We start from the raw sequence: 20436 nt of genomic DNA on the forward strand, positions 1-20436 counted from the left end.
AGCACACTTGACAGCTCCCCCTTACTTTATTGCTTTAAAAAATAACAAAATGTAATATTTGTTTTTTGTTGAAAAATAGAAAATATACAGAAGCAGAAAGAAGACAAGTTGCTTTCAGGGAGCTATCTAATTTTTAGCAGGAGACTGCAGCTCTGAGAGGGTGGGGAGTGAGAATGTCACCCTGTTGTACACATAGCCAATGGAGCAGGAGAGAAAATGCTCTCTGAGGCTTTTCAGGAAGGTCTGAAATCATGAGGTAAGTTTTTAGAAAATGAAATCACTCCAGGGCTTCCCTGGTGGCACAGTGGTTGAGAGTCCACCTGCCGATGCAGGGGACACGGGTTCGTGCCCTGGTGCGGGAAGATCCCACATGCCGAGGAGCGGCTGGGCCCGTGAGCCATGGCCGCTGAGCCTGCGCGTCCGGAGCCTGTACTCCGCAACGGGAGAGGCCACAACAGTGAGAGGCCCGCGTACCGCAAAAAAAAAAAAAAGGAAAAAGAAAATGAAATCATTCCAGAATGGCCAACTTTGAGAAGAACTGAAATATAGTTGAGGGGACTGTCAGACCTGTATGATTTTACTTCCTTCTTTACTAATATGTTATTTTACAGTTGCCCATAGTGATATAAAACTGTCATTTTTCTGCTTCTCTTGTAAACCTGGGCGTTTTTTTCTGACCGAAATGCATTGTGTGGTCTCAGAGCTTTAACATAAATTGCCTTGTCCACCAAATTCAGGCTTTGTACTTGAACTGGAGCACCAAAAGTCTACAACAGGAGCAGCCTGTCCCAGGTCACAACTGGACACCAAGGTTGACCAATGTTCTCCCAGTTGCCCTGAGACGCTGATAGGCTAGGTCATTGCCTGCCAGCACCACCTAATGGCTGCTCTGAAAACACTCAGGCTGTGCTTGGCAACCATTCAGAAGGGAGCCCTTTTGGCTCGGCTTTTGGGGGAAGGAGTGGGGTGGAACAGAGAGAAGGAAGTGGCTTCCTGAAGTAGACAATGAGAGCCAGGGGGAACTTTCACTTCCAGAGCCTTCCCTATAAAAAAGATTTGGCCCATGCCTCCACAAACAGGAGATTTCTTTAGGCAGATATTTTTAAATTAGGAGAGAAAATTAGTCATCCACACCTTAATGTGAATTACTTTTCTTATCTAATTAGATTTCTTCCTAACAGCTGGTTGAAAAGATCTTCTGAAATCTAAAATGGTTGTGGAGTTGTTGGTGAGCTGATGACAGAACTCAGGGTCATTTCAGAGGGCTGACCTTCATGACAGGGGACAGGGCAGTGTGAAAGCTAGAAAGCTGGGGAAAGAGTCAGATACATGGGGCAAAATGCAGCCTTGATTCTTCCGTTTACTGCATCCTGACCCCTTGAACTCAGCATCTGACCAGTGGCACTTCCTGACTTCTCTGAGAAAGAGTCTTTGGTAGGTGTTCACAATGGGAGGTAATTCCCTTCTGCCCTGTGTGACCATCTCCTTCCCTTCCACACCTACAGCATCTTCAAGTCCAGCTATTTCAGACTACATTTGAGAGACTCATAGAACAAGAGGAGGTCTGACGTGTAATGTGTTCAGGAGATGAGCCAGTTTTAAAAGAATGGGTCTGATTTAAACATAAATCTCGGGCTTCCCTGGTGGCGCAGTGGTTGAGAGTCTGCCTGCCGATGCAGGGGACACGGGTTTGTGCCCCGGTCCGGGAAGATCCCACATGCCGCGGAGCGGCTGGGCCCATGAGCCATGGCCGCTGAGCCTGCGCGTTTGGAGCCTGTGCTCTGCAACGGGAGAGGCCACAACAGTGAGAGGCCCGCGTACTGCAAAAAAAAAAAAAAAAAAAAAAATCTCTTCAAAGTTACAGGGCCCTGAGAAATAGTGATCCCCTGAGTGATCTGTGTACAGGACATCAGATTGGGTTGGCTGAGGTTTTGGCTTAACTGGACAGAGATTTTATTTGCCTTTATTTAAACCTACTATTTATAGGAAACAGGGTTTCTGAGGAATGATAGAATCCTGGTGGAGAGGAGTAGACCATCTCAAGCAGGAGTTTCGGAGTGCTTTGCCTTTCCCAAGTTACTCCTTCGATCTGGAGTGTTAGAACTATAGTTTCCTGAAGATGGTAAAATAGAAAAGCTCTGTGCTGGATCAGGAGAACTTAGCCTTACCTTGTCATCAACATCTGAGTCATTGTCTCTCCCTGGGCCTTAGTTTCCTCATCTCTCAAATAAGGGGCCAGACCAAATGACCCCTAAAATATCTTCCGCTCTAACATCCTTTGGGTTCTGATTTTTAACAGGAGATAAAGGAGAAATTGTACAGTTTCCCCAGGTCCCACTGCCCTCCTCTCTATCCCAACTCACACGACCACCCTGCACACCGCCTGCTCCTTGAGCTTGTCCTCGAAAGGCCTTGAGCTCCACAGATGAGTGTATTGTTAATGTTGGCTCACGGTCCTTTCTGATGAGTGGCCAACATTGTTCCGCTCCTTGCAGGGGTCCCATTAATCTTGTTTGCCTCTGCAGAGCCTCAGCCTGCCTGGAAGATGCCGAGATTGTGCAGCACTTGTTCGGGCGTCCTGCTGCTGACCTTGCTGCTTCAGGTCTCCATGGAGGTGCGTGGTTGGTGCCTGGAGAGCAGCCAGTGTCAGGACCTCACCACGGAAACTAACCTGCTGGTATGTGGGCTGTGGTCGCCGTCTTGGTTTGGGTATCAGATGGGACTGGGGCTGGGACAGCACAAAGAAAGGGGTATGGGGAAGGGGAAATTCATTCCCAGAGATATGGGTAAGTCATCCAAGGGCAGGAATAGACCTCCAGAGTGAAGTCAGAATTGGGCCAAGGAAGGGAGGAAGCAGCTTCAGGGAGATGGGTCTGGTCCCCAAGTTCTGCTTGATTATCTTTACTTCCTGTCCTGTCTTCTTGTATAGAGACCCACTCCATTTAAGCTATTTAGAGACAGTGCCATTAAAGCAAACAATACTAACAATGATGATAACAATAATTGCTCCCTCAACTGATCCTATACTTTCAATCTTTTAGCCCCCAAATTATTCCTTTTTATTTTATTTTATTTTTTTTGCGGTACGCGGGCCTCTCACTGCTGCGGCCTCTCCCATTGTGGAGCACAGGCTCCGGACGCGCAGGCTCAGTGGCCATGGCTCACGGGCCCAGCCGCTTCGTGGCATGTGGGATCTTCCCGGACTGGGGCACGAACCCGTACTCCCTGCCTCGGCAGGCGGACTCTCAACCACTGCGCCACCAGGGAAGCCCCTCCTCTTATATATATATATATTTTTTTTTTTTTTTTTTTTTTTTTTTTTTTGCGGTATGTGGGCTTCTCACTGTTGTGGCCTCTCCCGTTGCGGAGCACAGGCTCTGGACGCGCAGGCTCAGCGGCCATGGCTCACGGGCCCAGCCACTCTGCGGCATGTGGGATCTTCCCGGACCGGGACACGAACCCTCGTCCCTTGCATCGGCAGGCGGACTCTCAACCACTGCACCATCAGGGAAGCCTCAAATTATTCCTTTTTAAATAACCTCATGTCACTTGACATTTCCATTCCATTTTTCTTCCCTTTCTACCTACTACCAGTTACAAAGCCAGGAAGGTAGTACTATAAACCATCTCTAGAGGGAAAAGGAAAAAACCCTTCAGCAGCCTTTCCAGAAGCATATAAAGGCCCTTTTTGCCAGGCTGGAACTCCCTCTAGGTCACCACAGTGTGTGTGTTTGTGTGTGTGTTTTTGTGTGTGTGTGTATTTGGATTGGGAGGCATACATGAGAAACAATACCAAGTCAAGGCAAAAGACACACTGCTGGTGTCTGTGACTGAGTTCCATCCTTCTGCCTGTACCTGCCTGGTGAGGGTGCAATGCATATCACTACATTCTGTGTATTTTGTCAGTAGAGAAGCTGAGTTTAGGTGAGGAGAGAGACTTTCTCAAAAACAGAGCAGGTTGCATGTGGAATATAAAATAGAAATAAAGAGCCTAGGGAATCCTGTGAGCTCTAGTTCAGAGAGACCCAAGAGACTCTTGATCGGAGACACCCATTGCACAGCCTCTTCCGTTGAAAGCTCACCAGGGAACGAGCTCTGGCCATGGTCAGAGCCCATGGGTTCTAGTCCCAGCTCTGTCACCAATGGGCTGTGGAACCTTGCCAAGTTCCCTTCTCCTCTCTGAGAAATTGGGTGTCATTATGTGTCCAGGGGAGAGGAGTATGAGATAATTTTTGTTTTCCGCTGTTAATATTCTGCAGTGTTATAATTCTAAATCCCTGGAGTATGAAATCCCCAACTCAACGGAGTGGGTGCGATCATTCTGTTCTCTCCTTTGTTGTCCCCAGTAACTGAAAACTCAAGGCTGCAGCCCCAAGGTCATTTTCCTAAGCAAATGTGTGCCACAGTTGTCCAGTTATAGGGAGAGGAGATACAGGCTCCATGACCCCTGCAATGGAAATAATCCTGACTTTCTACCCTTCCCTCCAGTCAGAAGGTGACAGGGAAGTGAGACACCTCTTCCCAAAGCTCACTGATTCAGGAAAAGTATAGGATCAGCTCAGAAGACTTGAAAGTGCGTGCCAGATGGGTGTGGGAAAGTTTGGAGGGAGATGGCTGGGGGAGGGTATGAGGTAGGTTTGCAGACCACTGGGGTAAGGTTGAGGCATTATGGAAAATACAGGCCCTAGAAGCCTGGACTTCTTTTCCCACGTTGGGAGGTTCTCTCCCAAATTTCAACCCGATGCCCTTCCCAGACCGAAATGAACCATGTTTATTTATTCAGGATTCACTAAGTGCCAACAACTACCACCCACCTGCCATTTACTGATGAATTCCTATATATCTGGCTTATAAGATTTAAGGCGTTGACCCTGCCCACAAAGCTAGGGGACAAGTAAACCACCGAGTGGGACAGGGATTTTGTTGTAGCTGCCAGGCAGGGGTACCAGGGGACAAACGAGGCGCTGCCCGAGCTGAGTCTCAGATGTCCGTGGGTGCCCAGAGGCGGGGGTGGGCAGACGTCCTCGGCAAGGAATCCACAGGGCACTGGGTCCGCACAACGTGCGGAGGGAGCAGAGGCGCAGGTGCAGCTTGTGGGTGGTGAGGGCGCCGCGGCGGGGGATGGAGGCCGCGGGGCGCGGGGGCCTGACTCGCTCGCCGCTCTCCAGCAGGCGTGCATCCGGGCCTGCAAGCCAGACCTCTCGGCCGAGACGCCCGTGTTCCCCGGCAACGGCGACGAGCAGCCGCTGACCGAGAACCCCCGGAAGTACGTCATGAGCCACTTCCGCTGGGATCGCTTTGGCCGCCGAAACAGCAGCAGCAGCGGCGGCGGCGCGGCCCAGAAGCGCGAGGAGGAGGGGGTGCCGGGGGGCGAAGGCCCGGGGTCCCGCGGCGATGGCGCCGAGCCGGGCCCGCGCGAGGACAAGCGCTCCTACTCCATGGAGCACTTCCGCTGGGGCAAGCCGGTGGGCAAGAAGCGGCGCCCCGTGAAGGTGTACCCCAATGGCGCCGAGGACGAGTCGGCCGAGGCCTTCCCCCTTGAGTTCAAAAGGGAGCTGGCCGGGGAGCGGCCCGAGCCGGCGCGCGGCCCCGAGGCCCCGGCCGAGGGCGCAGCCGCCCGGGCCGAGCTGGAGTACGGCCTGGTGGCGGAGGCCGAGGCGGCCGAGAAGAAGGACCAGGGGCCGTATAAGCTGGAGCACTTCCGCTGGGGCAGCCCGCCCAAGGACAAGCGCTACGGCGGTTTCATGACCTCCGAGAAGAGCCAGACGCCCCTGGTCACGCTGTTCAAAAACGCCATCATGAAGAACGCCCACAAGAAGGGCCAGTGAGGGCGCAGTGGGCAGGGCTTCTCTCCCTGGGAAGTCGACCCCAAAGCCCCACCTCCTGCCCTCCTGCCGCCTCGCGGCCTGGGTGAGGACTCGCCCAGGCGGTGATGGCGCCAGGTATTCCACCTTTTAAAGCTGTCTGTAGTTAGGAAATAAAACCTTTCAAGTTTCACATCCGACTCTGACTTTGAATATTGACTGGGCGAATAAAATAAAAATGCATATCCATCAAATAAAGAGCAACACATATTGAAGGAGCGATAGTGGTTTCCATGTGACCAAGTGGTAGTATGTTTCATAGGATATAGTGGGAATGAAAAGAAAATGTATTTCCCACCCGTGACAAATGGGTCTTCAAGGGGTCAAATAGTTTGGGTGATGGCTCAGTATGGCTACATTTCCCACTCTCCATTGGATGGGGAAGGACTGCTCAGCTGGCTGATGTGTCAAGAGGCAGGATTCCTCCAAGTGACCCTGCTTCCCATCCAACTCCATGAGCCAGCGGGAAGCCGATGAAGCCCAACCAAAACTGGGAGGACGCTCTGGGCTCAGGTGGCAAGCTGTGGTAATGCCTCCGTGAATCTAGCCATCTGGGAACTTGGGCAAGTTTCTGAACTTCTCCAAGATTTAGTTCTCTCATCTACTTTCTTCCTTGCTACTGTGAGGGCTACTGTGAGGGTTAATGAGAAAATGGATGGGATCATGTTATCACTGAGAGGCTAAATGTGAGAGCTGGGGGTTGGTATCAGCTCAGATTTGACTGCCTTATCAGACTACTCTCATTCTCAAACACAGGGTCTCACCCACATAAACACACACCCATGGAGACACATCTGTCTAAATACAACACAAAATGCACAGATGCTTCTTCCAGTCCCTAGGGCTCAAGCCTTGAGGTGTGACTATCTTTTCCCCCTTGTCATGCCCAAGCTCTCTCCTCATGTCCAGCTGCAGCCTTCTCTTCATTCTCAGTGCTCGCGGCTCAGGCCCTAACTATCCTAACAGCTTCCTAACCAACTGGTGTCCTTGTCTCCAGTTGCCTTCTTCCCCAATCCATCGTACACATTCTTCATGTTAATGTATACAAAATCTTGCTTTCTCCATATTCCCTAGCTCAAGACACAAAACAATCGCCCCACCCCCACTCTTCCATCAATTCCAAACTACTGGGCACGGCACACACAAGGGCCCTTGTCCATCAGTTTCACTCTCCTTACCAAACCCCACTTCCCCTGGTCTTCTCACTCTTCTACCATCCTCCTCCACCCTCTGCCTGGAATTCCCCACATTCCCCCTCCATTTTGAATGTTACCCTTTTTTCAACATGAGCCCAGGCTGAAGTCCACTTCCACTGGGAAAGTTGGGATCTCTTGCAGCTGAACCTGCTCATTTTCAGGGTTTCTGCAGTCAGCCCCTCTGCATTGGGGGGGGCATGCAGACCAGCTCAGATGGCAAGTTTCTTGCTGCACATGTCTTGTGCTTTTCTCTCAGGGAAACTCTAAGCTCCACGAGGGCAGAGGCCAGGGGTTGGGCTTCTTTTGTATGTCCCCATGATGTTTTCACAATGTTGGGGCCACTGGTTTGCAGTCACACACATTTACAATTCACAAGAGACTCACAGACACTGATACAGAGATGCACATCTCCACATCAATTGCATCAGACATACCAGGGGATGATGCAGATCAAAGCCAGCTGGGGAACGTTTCTGTATGGCACTTCCATATTTACTCCCATATATATATATATATATTTTTTCTGCAGTATGTGGGCCTCTCACTGTTGTGGCCTTTCCCGTTGCGGAGCACAGGCTCCGGACGCACAGGCTCAGTGGCCATGGCCCACGGGCCCAGCCTCTCCGCGGCATGTGGGATCTTCCCGGACCGGGGCACGAACCCGTGTCCCCTGCATCAGCAGGCGGACTCTCAACCACCGCGCCACCAAGGAAGCCCTACTCCCATATTTTGATGATCTTAGAAGCTCACAATTAAAGAAAACTGGAATGCACCTGGGAAGTCCTGATGGAATCAGAAAGCCAGACTTTTAAGATAAAGTCTCCCTCAATGAGGGTTATATGAAATGGGGCTAGATTCTAGTCACTGTAATGAAGAAATGGCCCAGGCCTTCCCATCTGAGGATGCGCCTATGCTGGGAATCCTGGGCCTTGTGTTTACATCTTGGTAGCATCCTTTCCCTTACCCTCCTTCCTTTTGAGGCAAGTAAATAATGATAGGCGGGGGTGGTTAAATGTCAGTGATTAATACTGGTGGCATTTTCAGATCCTGTTTGCATCTCAAAAAACCATTTCCTTTAAAGAAATCAAATAGACAACCGTGTGGTGACAACATTAACATTTATTTGAAAAGGGCATCATGAAGGCTCATTGGGAAATCACGACTAATAGTCCTAAAGAATAACCTTGCTAAGAGTCCTTCTTCCTACATTCCACCCCCACCCCCCCATCCTCCTTCCTATTCCTTAAACTAATTTGATTCAATGAGTTCAAAATACAGAAAACCGCCACAGGCACTAATTCGGCACTCACATATAAATACGTCAGCTATTATATACATACACTGTCAACTATGAACTACACTATACACATTTGCACGCGCACGGGCACACACACACTCAGCCAGGTCATGAACGTCTAAATGGACACAGACATGTCACAATGTATGTGTAATGCTGCAGCATTGTGGATTTACAGCTCTGCTCTCCACAGGCCAGAATCAACAGCCATGGAGGAAGAGCTCAAAAGGGGAAAGTGATGGGCTGGGGTCCCAAGGGCTCCTGAAGGAGAAAAGACCTGGTCAACCTGGTTGGTGCTAAAGGAGAGCACAGAAAACAGGCCACAGAGCCCCCTCCCACAGGCCTGTGTCCCCTCCCCACTTCCCCAGCTGGCAGGCCCCACCAAGACCATCCTTCGGCAGGCTTCAGTCCTAGGCCGGATTTGGGATACGGGGTATTTTAACTAGAAGATTTCTAGGCTTAGCAAGATGAAGAGGTAATACACTGCCCTGAGCCTTCTCCCCAGACATAAGGGAGCTGCCTTGTTTCAGCACAACTGCCTGCCAGGGTCTTTGGGTCTGGAGAAGTGGGCGTGGCCTGCTCAGAGGTGCCCACTTCCCTGTCTACCATCAAACTTAACATTCAGCCTAACAGCTCAGGCCTAGTCTTTTCCCACAGGCCCCAGCTGGCCAGCTGCCATTTCATGGTCATAAAGAGGAACTGGGAGAGATAGCCTCACTTCTCAGTGAGACTCTCTGTACCCAGGTGAGAAGCCCCAGGGACAATGGAATAGCAACTGGAAGGTGTCATGACCCAAGGGCCCCTAGTGAAGCCAGGAGGTCTGGCCTTTGAGGAGTCTAAACAACTGCAAGGCTGTTCTGATTCTTAGGCCAGTTGAAACGCATCCTCTGGGACTGAGAACACCCAGGGCAAAGGACAGTGCATCTGGGACCCCTGCATTTCAAGCACTTCAGATGGTCCCAGCCCCACCTTCTCACTGCTCATCCATCTATTCTCATGCTTGAGGCGGAGGGCTGGACAGAGGAGAATGTCTGAGGACTTCTCTCCTTCTTCTGACCCACTCAGGCTACTTCTCTGGGGAGGAGATGTTTAGCAGTCAAGAAATCACTTATTTCTACTTTTCAAAAAGAGGAAAATGGGAACAGGCGCAGGCCATGGGGGACCACTTTGCAAGGATAACCGGAAGGAGCCTCCAGGGTCACAGTGGGGCTCTCCTCTCATCTGCTTCTTATGCATTTATGTGACTCAACCAAGTTCACTGAAATTCCAAATATATCCATGCTACTGGGTTCTGTCAGCAGAGTGCTAACCGACCCTACCCCTTGCCCACGAGGAAGAGTCTTCAGCAGTTTTGGGGAGCGACTGGCTTGGGTGGCCTTGCTGACTGAAATTCACAACAGAGGGGTGGATAGCAAAAAGGGCTGGTTGCTTGACACGGTGCCGCCAGACGCCAGCAGGCTTGGAAGGCAGGAAGAGTGGTGCTAGGCTGAAGGCTGGGGTACCCACCAAACTCTGCTTGCCTTCTCTCCCAGGGCTTGGGAGGGCAGGGGTGGGGTGAAGGAGGCTGCTTAATCTACCAGGTAATTGTTCCAGTTAATGTTCATCATGAACTTTCTGATTCTGAGGCATCTTTGGCCAGAATCCGTATTCTACTCCATGTCAGCAGGCAAGTTAATATTCTACTGAGTGTAAGTTTAAATTGGAACCGAGAAGGAGGGCACTCAAAATGTGGCCATGTCTCCAAAGGAAGCACATCTTTGCTATGTAGCGGTGACACAAAGAAAAAGCTGCTTCAGACAGAGGAAACAGCAGTGAAGTATATGAAGAATGGGAATCCTGCACCTTGTTTCTTCGATCTGTTCCCAGGGTGGGGATGAGGGAGAGACAGCTGATGGACATGTAGGTCTCTGGTTCTAGTGCTGGTTCTAGAAAGAGGCTCCAGGGAATGACTGCCAAGTCCCAGAACCAGGGCCCCAGGGCAGTGCTCGGGGTGCAGTTGCCATGGGTGTGGACCCTACAGTCAGAGAAGCACTAGAGAGAAACAGGGCTTCGCGTCAAAGCTGAGCAGGGAAGAAAGATGGGAAGATCCAGTGAGGAAAAGACATGTTTGTGGCTCAAGATTTAGATTTTCTCTGAAGCTTCTTCCAAAGGTCATTTGTCTTCAAGTTTGTTTCCAGTTATTTTATTTTATTTTATTTATTTATTTTTTCCGGTACGTGGGCCTCTCACTGTTGTGGCCTCTCCCGTTGCGGAGCACAGGCTCCGGACGCGCAGGCTCAGTGGCCATGGCTCACGGGCCCAGCCGCTCCTCGGCATGTGGGATCTTCCCGGACCGGGGCACGAACCCGCGTCCCCTGCATTGGTAGGCGGACTCTCAACCGCTGCGCCACCAGGGAAGCCCTGTTTCTAGTGATTTTAAATTTGGTTTCTTAATAAAGAGATATTAAAGTAAAGAGAAATCTCGGTTCATGCCTATAAAGTTGGGTTGAGTATTAGCCAACAGCCACAGAGCAGAGCCAAAGGCTGTGGTGGAGGGGCGGGAGCCGGGCCCCCTCGGCCCTGTAGTCATGTAGACCCTCTGGAAGCCACAGGCCCACAGCACAGAGGCAGCAACCAAGGGGGGAAACTATAGGAACGAGGGTCAGGCAGCCCCCATACCCAACGAGATTACTGCACACGCAATAGGAAAGTTCCATGTGTTAAGATTCTCCTAATTTGGACAAATACACCTATCAGCCCTGATAATCAGGCTCTCACAGTGCATCTGTGCAGGGCCACGCACAGAGGTGTGACCCGAGGGTGTCCCGAGAAGACTGCCCTCCCCTTAGCAGAATCAGCCCGCTTCTGACCCCACCCCACGCTGCCGAAAATTGTACCCTCAAAAGGGGTTCCTTTGGGTCAAGAAATCTACTCACCCTCCCTCTTTTCACGAGCAAATTCTCCAGGAAGGAATCATGTGACTATTCTCACCTTCCTGTGAGTCATATCAGCTCAGAAAAGTTATGGGAAGTTAGACTGGAAAAGAAGAAGGAAAGGGCTCTTCTTGGCCAGAGGGAGCTGCCTCAGGAAGAGGCCCAGGTGAGGTTCTGCCAGAGGCAGCTCACACGGGGAGCCGCAGGAAGAAAAGCATCAAAGAGGGAGAACTCAAGTCAGAAATACATCCCTCTGGACAAAGGAGAGGAGATACTACAGAGGGACGCAGACTTGCCCACTTTTGCCTGCTGCTCCTGGACAGGAGGCCGGCCCGTGCTTCTGCTCCCTGGCCCAGCCGGCCAGCCTGGGGACTCAGGCTCCCTCTGTCAGCGGCCTGCTGCCCCCCACGGTGTCTCTACCCCAGCTTCCGTTATACAAGCTCAGTATTAATTAACAATAGAAACAATTCACGAAGAGGCAACTGGCAGGGTGAGCAGGGGAGTGGAAAAGACACCAGAGACTTGAAGGCCTTTGGACCCTCAACTGGGGAAGGAGGAGGGGACACTCTGGAGGAGATCAGCGCCCCATCTTCCAGCTCTCACAGGCCACTGCTTTACGGGAGGAGCTGGCCTTGCCTCCTCCTGATTGCAGTCTACGGCTTCCTTTGACCAACTGTGTCTCTCTCTAGTTCCCTCCTGGGGGAATGGCAGCTGCACACCCACCCCCGTGAAAGCCCTTCACTTACTACACTAATCAGGAGTTTCCTGGGACCTCAGCCTCTCTCTGGAGACCCCCAATGACTCTTGACCCCAGGATGACACAGAGGAAGAGACAAAGGGCACAGGTAGGATGCTTATTGGCCCCAGCGTGGCCAGATCTCCCTCAGGGAAGACAAAGAGGAAGCAGGGAGGCCGAGAGGGGGGCAAGGGGGCCCAGGGCTCCACCTTGCTTAGCTGTCCAAGGTGCTTTTTCTCTGAGATCCCAGTTAGATCTCCATGGCGTCGGGGTGGGCGTGAAGGCGAGCCCCTCCCTCAGGCCCCACCCCTCCGAGAAGCTGGGTCTTGGAATTCAGTATACGCACAGATCGGGAAATTTCATCTCGTAGACGGGGATGGAGTGGCTCTGAGGCTGGCCATAGGCTGCAGTGATGGTTCCTGATGGGCTTGGTGGGGGCCTGGGACAGAAACACAAGGAGGGGAAAGGCATGAGGACGGTTCTGGGGTCCCGCCCCGTGCAGCAGAGCAGCTGACTGAGGTTTCTCTTGAATAGGGACCAGAGATTATGTCACTCCGTGGTTCCCAGGTTTCAAGTTGTTCTAGAATCTTCAGCTTGAAGTCAAGCTTTACTGCAGGCTCTACAGCGACTCTGTTGCTCTAGAAAGTACCAGCTTGTGACACTAGGACCCCCGGCTCTTTTCCAGGGTTCACTGAGCTGTCTCTTTCTCCCTTCAGTCTCTGTTTCCTTATCTGGGGAGACTTGGTGGCCGACTCCAGCCCTGGAGACAGAGGCTGGGGGCAGGGAGGGCTGAAGACAGGTGCGAGAGGAGGACTTGGGGGGAGGGGTACCTACACTGGGCCACAGAAGTGGGGATCCCCTGCCCAGGGCTGCCACTTACCGGATGGTGATTTCAAAGATCTGATTGAGTTTGCTCTGCAGCAGTGATGCCTAGACACAAATAGAGGGAAAGTGAGCCGGGGGCTGACACCCAAGCCCTCTGCCCACCATGCACAAGTGCTGGGCAGTTGCGGCCTTAGGAAAGAAACCGGTGTGAGCTCGTTTCCAGCACTTATCTGTGGACCCTGGCGGTGGGTTCAGATCAGAAAGAGCTGCCCAGCAAAGGCCTGTTGGGGACAGCACAGAGGCCAGGAACCCCAGGAAGGACTTCAGCAAAAGTTCTGGAAGAGCCCTTAGCTCCTCCAAGTGGGGCAATAGGGCCTGCTGGTCAGAGCCAGGAGGCTCAGAGCTGGTTCCAGCTCTTTCCTTAACTCCCAAGGAGCAGTTGTACAAAGTTGGTGCATTAGGGAAGATGTTCTCTCTGGTCCCTTCCGGCTCCACCTAAGTCCATGTACACAGAGAGTGAGATCGTGCTCAACTCTGAGCTCACGAAATGAGCAGCCTCTACCTCTCAGGATGGAACTAGAGGTCAGCATAATATAGGCCCAGAAAAATCTATATTATACTTATATGTATTTTTATATATAATTTATGCATTTTAATATATTACTATATATAATTATAATATATGAGAAGTTTATGTATATATATATTTGAAATATATATAATAGAAATTACATGTGTTTTTATTGAGAGGAAAAAGTACAATAAAATATAAGTTATTTGTAGACTTTGGATGTTTACAATTATGTTTCATTGTTATGAAGATGGACACTGGGGCTAACAAATCCTGGAATATCATTTTCAAGAAATGTTTGTGCTCTTCCCTTAGCCATCTACTCGTCTTTCTACTTGTCTGGCACCCTCTCATTCAGATTCCTTTTCCAAGGCCAGGCCGTTCCATTCCACCTGCCGGGGTCCCCCAGTTGGAAGCGGGCCCTCTAGCAAACGCTGGCCATCTTTCCTGTGCCCTGGCCCCTTCCCCCATCACTCCATAATGTGACAACCCTAATGGCAACAAACTCGCAGAGTTGTCATGAGACGGAGATAAGCTGATAAATATAAGATGCTCTGATGAACAGCAAGTGCTATTTCCGTTCCTGCTCTGATGATTATAATTATTATAATCTATCTATTTGGTACAGGAGATCCTGAGGTCAGGGTTTCTCCCTTATATGAAAACTGTGACCTCTGGAGGGGTGTATGACTAATAGCCTTTAGGTTCATGGGGAAACAATGTAGTGCCAAGGCAATGTTGGGATCTAAACCCTAATTTCTGGATGACAACAGAACCAGGATCTCCTAGAAACTCAGTCCTGCGCTGGGCCCACATCCAGTGTCCGCTTGATCCCGGGAGGGGCACCGTTACGTCTCACTTACCCGGGCCCCGCAATGCGCTGCAATCTCCTCAAAGGGCGCCTTCTGGAACTTCTCCACCACCTGTCGCCGCCGTTCACGTTCCTGCTCCTCGACGGCCACGCTGTCCACTGCACCACAGAGAGCCGGGTCAGTCCTCAGGTCCTACCCCAGTGATGCAGTCTGAGATTTCCCCCCAGATCTCCACTCCGCTGACGAGGGGCAGGGTAGCATGGAGGGTGCGATGTCATCACTTGGCCCTGGGAGGGCTAGACCCTTTTCTGATTCTGCCTGAGGGCTCAGCCCCCTTCCTTGCCTAAGAGTTTAACTAGTTGAGTGGACCCTTAAGTGGGGCTAAAGCCCCATGTAGTTGCATTGACACTGGGACTCTTAGATGAAAGTTCCTGGAACAGGAAGTACTCTGGGGGGAATATGAAAAGGGACATCAACAGTGGAAAAGCCACAAAAGACAACGAAGAACCCCTATGGCAGAGCAGTCGGAGGCCATTTAGTTTAAGGCTTCTGCATATTCCTCTTGGTAGCCGAAATGAAAAAAAAAAAAAAAAAAGGAAGGGTATGAAATATGTTCATCATGCCCAGTTTAAGAAGGCAGAGCAGTGGGAACATTTAGAAAGTGTACCATGAATGACAACAAAGATAAAGATTTGTTATCAGTTATCGGAAAAATTCTCTAATTCAGGATACTTCATTGCCCAATAATCTAGACGAGGTAATACTGCATTTTAAAATCTACTGCCATTATTAAATAAATATTAATAGGATTTGTTCTTAATGGCTTTCATTGGTTAACTTTTTCTTTTGTATCACACTCCACCAAAAAATTGTCAAGGTATTTATACAAATTAAAATTGCAGGTGGGAGGGACGGAGACGCAAGAGGGAAGAGATATGGGAACATATGTATATGTATAACTGATTCACTTTGTTATAAAGCAGAAACTGACACACCATTGTAAAGCAATTATACTCCAATAAAGATGTTAAAAAATAAAAAATAAAATTGCTTTTTACTTGTCTGATTGGCTGTAACCCTCAACTGACCACTTTTAAGGGCAGCGGTCAGTAGAAAAAGGGTTCCTGGCATAGGACATGGACACACACACACCCCCCACCCCCGTTAAGAGAGGGGGACTTTTAATTGCAGCTTCAGTAGTTGTGAAGAGTTTAGAGGAAGCCACTAGCCTCTCCCCTCACACCTGTGTGAATCACACTTGCGAGGGCAGCAGACAGCTGCGCATACCCACACGCCTCTCCAGGACCCAGTCCTGTGATCCGCTCCCTCGGGGGCTCCCACTTACCAATGGCCTTCTTCAGCGTCTCATAGGTGATCTCTTCGGCAGGCACGCGCTGAGGGAGAGGGAACAGAAGTGCTCAGAAAGGGGGAGGGGGAAGCGGGGGGTGGGGAGGCAGCCTTGGCTTCATCAGTTACCTGGCAGCCACTTCACTTCTCAGAAGAATGTCCTGAAGGGAGAAACTCCCTGAGGACACCCACATTCTCACTAGGGTCTCTGGAAGCTGCCTGAGTAGGCACAGAGCCTCCAACTGAAGGCGAGCAGGGAGAGAGAGAGGAGGGGAGGCTACTGCCTCACCAGTCACAAGTCTGGCCTGAAAGAACTCACCGGCCCCTCCCCACCTCGCCCCCCAGCGGGTCCCATTAAGCTCCCTGGGAAGAAAACACTGTAATTCAAACAAATCTTCAGAGACCTTAACAGAAAATATTCGAAACAAGAGAAGGCAGTTAGCAAATATAATCTCATATGAAAATTGCAAGAACTGACTAACATTTTTTTTTTTTTTTTTTTCCGGTATGTGGGCCTGTCACTGTTGCGGCCTCTCCCGTTGCGGAGCACAGGCTCCGGACGCGCAGGCTCAGCGGCCATGGCTCACGGGCCCAGCCGCTCCGCGGCATGTGGGATCTTCCCGGACCGGGGCACGAACCCGTGTCCCCTGCATCGGCAGGCGGACTCTCAACCACTGCGCCACCAGGGAAGCCCCTGACTAACATTTTTGAAGACTTCTGATATTAAATTATCCACCAAGGTGATGTGAGTATTCAATAAAGGTAAGGCATACTGAGGTTGGTCCAAGGACCTGGGTCACAGGATCTCAGTGTCCTGGGAACCCATAAAAGGAGGTGGAAAATAATAAAACCCAAAGAAGGGTGTTCTACGGATGTGTGGCCTTAGGTCAGATGCTGAAAATTGTGAAGGAGTTTGGACTAAATTCCAGGAATTCCCCACTAGACTGTGAGCTCCTTGAGGCAAAACCCATGATTTATTCATATTCTATTACTTAAATGTAATGTTACATGAAAGAGGCAGACACAGGAGAGAATGATTTCATTGATATAAAGCTCAAGAAGTGACATAAGTTGGGCTAGTGGCTCCCTCTAGGGAGGGGGCACAGAGGCAGGGCTCCTGGAAGACAACATTTTAGTCCCTGATCTGGGTGTGAGTGCATCAGTGTATTCACTTTATACACTCAGACAATTCACTGAGCTTGGAATTCCACAAATGCTTGTTCGAGTAGGAATGGACAGAGTTGTAGGTATGGGATAAAGTCATCCAACAAATATTAAGTGAGCACCAATTATGTGTAGGATTCTTGGGTAGTCACTTAGTCGAAATTGCAAAATGTATTACTATAGGAATTACATGCAAGAGAGTGCTATCATTCACTCTGAAGATTCATTCACTGTGAAGGTTCATCCTCTGTAGGTCTGTCCATCCACCCATCCATCCATCCATCCATCCATCCACTGTCAGCACTGACCAACATCAGATATTCACGGGTAAAGCGATAGGAAACCATGTGGTGGTGGGAGAAAAAGGAAGACAGATCACTGGGTAAAGGCAGGCAGAGAGGAGCTGATGGAGGAGATGGACCACAGGCTGGATGTTGATGAATGGGCAATTCAAGAACGTAGAGGTGGAGAGGAAGGGTGATTCCAACATGGGATCCCACACTAGCAAAGACATGGAGGTGAATGAGATAGCATGAGGGAGACTGAGAGCAGACCAGCCAGAGAGGAGGGGAGATGAAATGAAATGGGAGGGCATCCCTGACTACAAATGGCTCTGAATGCCAGGCACTGGGTTTGGAATTTAACCAAACCAGCATTTATTGATCACCTGTTATGAGGCTGGCATTTGAGGCTACAGGGAGTTACCGTGAGATTTTGGAGGGGTGGGGGGGGCAAGGTGGGCTGGAAGTGGAAAGAAGTACAGCACGGCAGAAGGGTGGAGGCTCCCACACCCCTGCTTTCGATACCAAGCCATCCCCGGGCTAAGCTGACTCTCTGAGGGGGAGGAACCCATGATGCTGACCGGGGGGGCCACGAGGGAGCAGGCGGCTGTGTACCCAGGTGAGCATTTCTCTTCCTTCTTCTGCTTCACTTTACTTATCAATTCCTGAGGGTCTCTCAACTCTTGGGAAGGAAGAATTACAACTATTGAGGGGATAGCAGTCAACTCACGCTGTGCTCCTAACACGTGAGGTTCCCATCCCTGCAGAGCTGGAAGGGCCTTGGAGGACACCTGGCTCAACCTCACGTTGCTTCTCCAATTAGCCTGAGTCAGAGCTTCCCTCCTTCCATGGGAAGGTTCCAGACAAGCTTGGAAAAGCCCTGCCCTGGAGGTATGCCCTAGTAACCGAGGAGCTGTTGGAATGGCTGAGGGCACAGTTAGGGGGAGGCTTGACCTTTACCCCACTGACTTCTCCTTGCTCCAGGCCCATCTGGGGAAAGGCTGGGTGTCCAGGCTCTCCTTCATAGCTACTCCAGGCTGTCCATGCCCAGGGATCTCACAAGTCTCCTTGTCCCAGTCCCACCCAGATGTGCATCTTCCCTGCTTCTTGCTAAGGTTCCCCTGCGTCTCTGTCTCCGTCAGCTCCCTTAATTGGCAGAGTTACCATTTAAAACAAGGGTACCACATCCTGGGGCTTCAGTTCCCTCGGGATGCCTTTCTCCCTCCTCACTGCCCCGCCCACATATCTTTTTCATTTTAGTGAGTAAATTTGGTATTTCCACTAAAATTCTTTATTCCCCCTTACTTGTGGGTACACCTTCTTTATTTTCTGAGGTAGAAGCACTACCGTGCAAAAAAAAAAAAAAAAGCATTTTTCTTGACATATCTGGAAGAAACATTGTAAAAGCTATTCTTGCCCCCATCTTTTCTGTGAGGCCTTCCAATTTCAAACGTGGAGCACGTCCGCCTCCATCATGAATAGGGAATGACTACCAGCAAGGCTTTCAAGACTGACTTTTATAACATGCTCATGGGAGTGTACGGGGTGGGGGGATTCGGTAATTTTTTCCAGATGGAAATGTCTAGGGTATTTATGATGAGAGTCAGTAAGAAAACAGGACTTACTTGAGAAATTTACTTTCTGTGCAACTTTAAATGTGTGGGGTGGCTAAGGGAGTCTAGATCGTGGAGTGTCTGACCATCTAGGAGGTAGGAAGAGTCCCCTCCCGGGAGGACACTGAGCTTCACCAGGACAGTGGATCAAGAATGAGACACTCACCTCCTCCTTCTCTGGGCTGTTCCTCGATTCTACCTCCACCTGCAGGGAAATGGTTTCTCCAATGCTCTTCCTCTTGGATAAGCGATCCTCATCTGGGAAAGGAGGATAGAGAAGCTAGAGTCCCCAGCCCCTGCAGAGCAAGCCAGGATCATGCCTCCAGCACCATCTCCCAACCCCCCTGCCTTTGCCTGGTCCACAGTCCTGGGAGGGTTCAGAGGGAGTTTATACGCTGGGGCTGCAGCTGGAGTTTACGGAGGGCTGCGGGCCTTCACCGCCCATCTTAGGGCGGTGAGTTTTGCTTTTTAGGGCTAAGATTTTGAAATTACTGATGAGCACAAAGAAGCCGCTTATGACCAGAAAGCGTATCTCAACTTTCACAAGGGTCATCTGCTAACAGCACCAGCAGCTGTCATTTGCGTAGCATTTCCTACTACGGGCATCTGCCTCTACCCTCTAAGGCAGGCATTGCTAATATCCCTATTTTACAGCCAAGGCAACTGAGACTCAGGGATGCCAAGGGGCTCGTCTAAGATTCTTCAGGAAGTAAGCTACAGAGAACTGGCTCTCAGACTCCACAGCCCACGTGTGCTCTTTCCGTCACCGTGGGGCCTCTCCCACGCACAGGCCAGGCTATCCCGTGGGCCAGTTACTCCCAAGGACCCTGCACTGAAGAGGAGAGGTGGGAAAATCAAGGATCTCACCATGGATTTCCACTGTGTCTTTCAGCTCTTGTGTGACATCTAAGGTGCCATGGAAGGTGACCGAAGGACTCACAAGTCCCTTCCTTTCAGGCCCTGGCCAAGAAAAGCCAGAGGCAGGCTCGGAAGTCCTCAAGCAGGGCTCCTACCTGTCAGCTGAGGGATGTAGGGCAGGCAGAGCCTGTCTGCATTGTAACCACTGCCCCCCAGGACCTCACTGATGTTGCTCTGGCGGAAGAGAAGCTCAATCACCACTCCATCGATGTTCTGAGACAGCCTGGGACACAAAGGAGGGAAGAGGCAGATGAGAACCATGGGGGACTAGAGTGATTTCCTGATGACCTTCCTTATTTATTATTATTTTTCTTTTGCGGTACGCGGGCCTCTCACTGCTGTGGCCTCTCCCGTTGCGGAGCACAGGCCCCGGACGCGCAGGCTCAGCGGCCATGGCTCACGGGCCCAGCCGCTCCGCGGCATGTGGGATCTTCCCGGACCGGGGTACAAACCTGTGTCCCCTGCATCGGCAGGCGGACTCTCAACCACTGCGCCACCAGGGAAGCCCGACCTTCCTTATTTTAAAAGTAATGCTCAAGGCAGTTCCCTGGTGGCCTAGTGGTTAGGTTTCCCGGCTTTTACTGCCGTGGCCTGGGCTCAATCCCTGGTCAGGAACTGAGATTCCTCAAGCCACACAGCAAGGCTGGAAAAAAAAAAGTAACACTCATTATACAAAAGTGACAGAGGAGCAAAAGGAAAAAAAACCACCTACAGTCCCACTTTCCACATTCAGATTTTGTGCAGAGTCCCTCAGTCACACACATTTTTGCACACACACAGACATCCCCATGGCCCCCACTGTCCTGTTCTAGGATCTATTTTATTCACCTGTTATACAGTGAATATTTCACATGAACTATTCTTTAAAAACACTTTGGATGGGCTACCAGTTGTCTAGGG

The 20436-nt window shown here is 50.7% G+C and overlaps 2 protein-coding genes across 4 annotated transcripts in view; one reads left to right on the forward strand and one right to left on the reverse strand.

Moving 5' to 3' along the window:
• The window catches only part of POMC (proopiomelanocortin), a 7538-nt gene extending 1534 nt beyond the window's left edge, over positions 1-6004 (forward strand). Inside the window, exons 2-3 of the mRNA XM_029232218.1 lie at positions 2526-2677; positions 5172-6004. Coding sequence (XP_029088051.1) covers positions 2546-2677; positions 5172-5828 — 789 coding nt within the window. The 5' untranslated portion in view covers positions 2526-2545 and the 3' untranslated portion in view covers positions 5829-6004. The remainder of the gene's footprint in view (positions 1-2525; positions 2678-5171) is intronic.
• A 2162-nt stretch (positions 6005-8166) lies between these two features.
• Positions 8167-20436, reverse strand: part of EFR3B (EFR3 homolog B) — an 88075-nt gene continuing 75805 nt past the window's right edge. For 2 of the 3 annotated variants that reach the window (XM_029232233.1, XM_029232232.1), the window contains 6 exons: positions 19632-19759; positions 18785-18876; positions 15559-15607; positions 14265-14371; positions 12886-12935; positions 8167-12444 (listed from right to left, as the gene is read on the reverse strand). In XM_029232233.1, coding sequence (XP_029088066.1) covers positions 12339-12444; positions 12886-12935; positions 14265-14371; positions 15559-15607; positions 18785-18876; positions 19632-19759 — 532 coding nt within the window. In that variant the 3' untranslated portion in view covers positions 8167-12338. The remainder of the gene's footprint in view (positions 12445-12885; positions 12936-14264; positions 14372-15558; positions 15608-18784; positions 18877-19631; positions 19760-20436) is intronic. The other variant, XM_029232231.1, reaches the window with a different exon arrangement.

This window comes from Monodon monoceros, unplaced genomic scaffold (assembly GCF_005190385.1).
Source record: "Monodon monoceros isolate NGI ecotype Baffin Bay Population unplaced genomic scaffold, NGI_Narwhal_1 Super_Scaffold_19, whole genome shotgun sequence".
Taxonomy (NCBI): Eukaryota; Metazoa; Chordata; class Mammalia; order Artiodactyla; family Monodontidae; genus Monodon; species Monodon monoceros.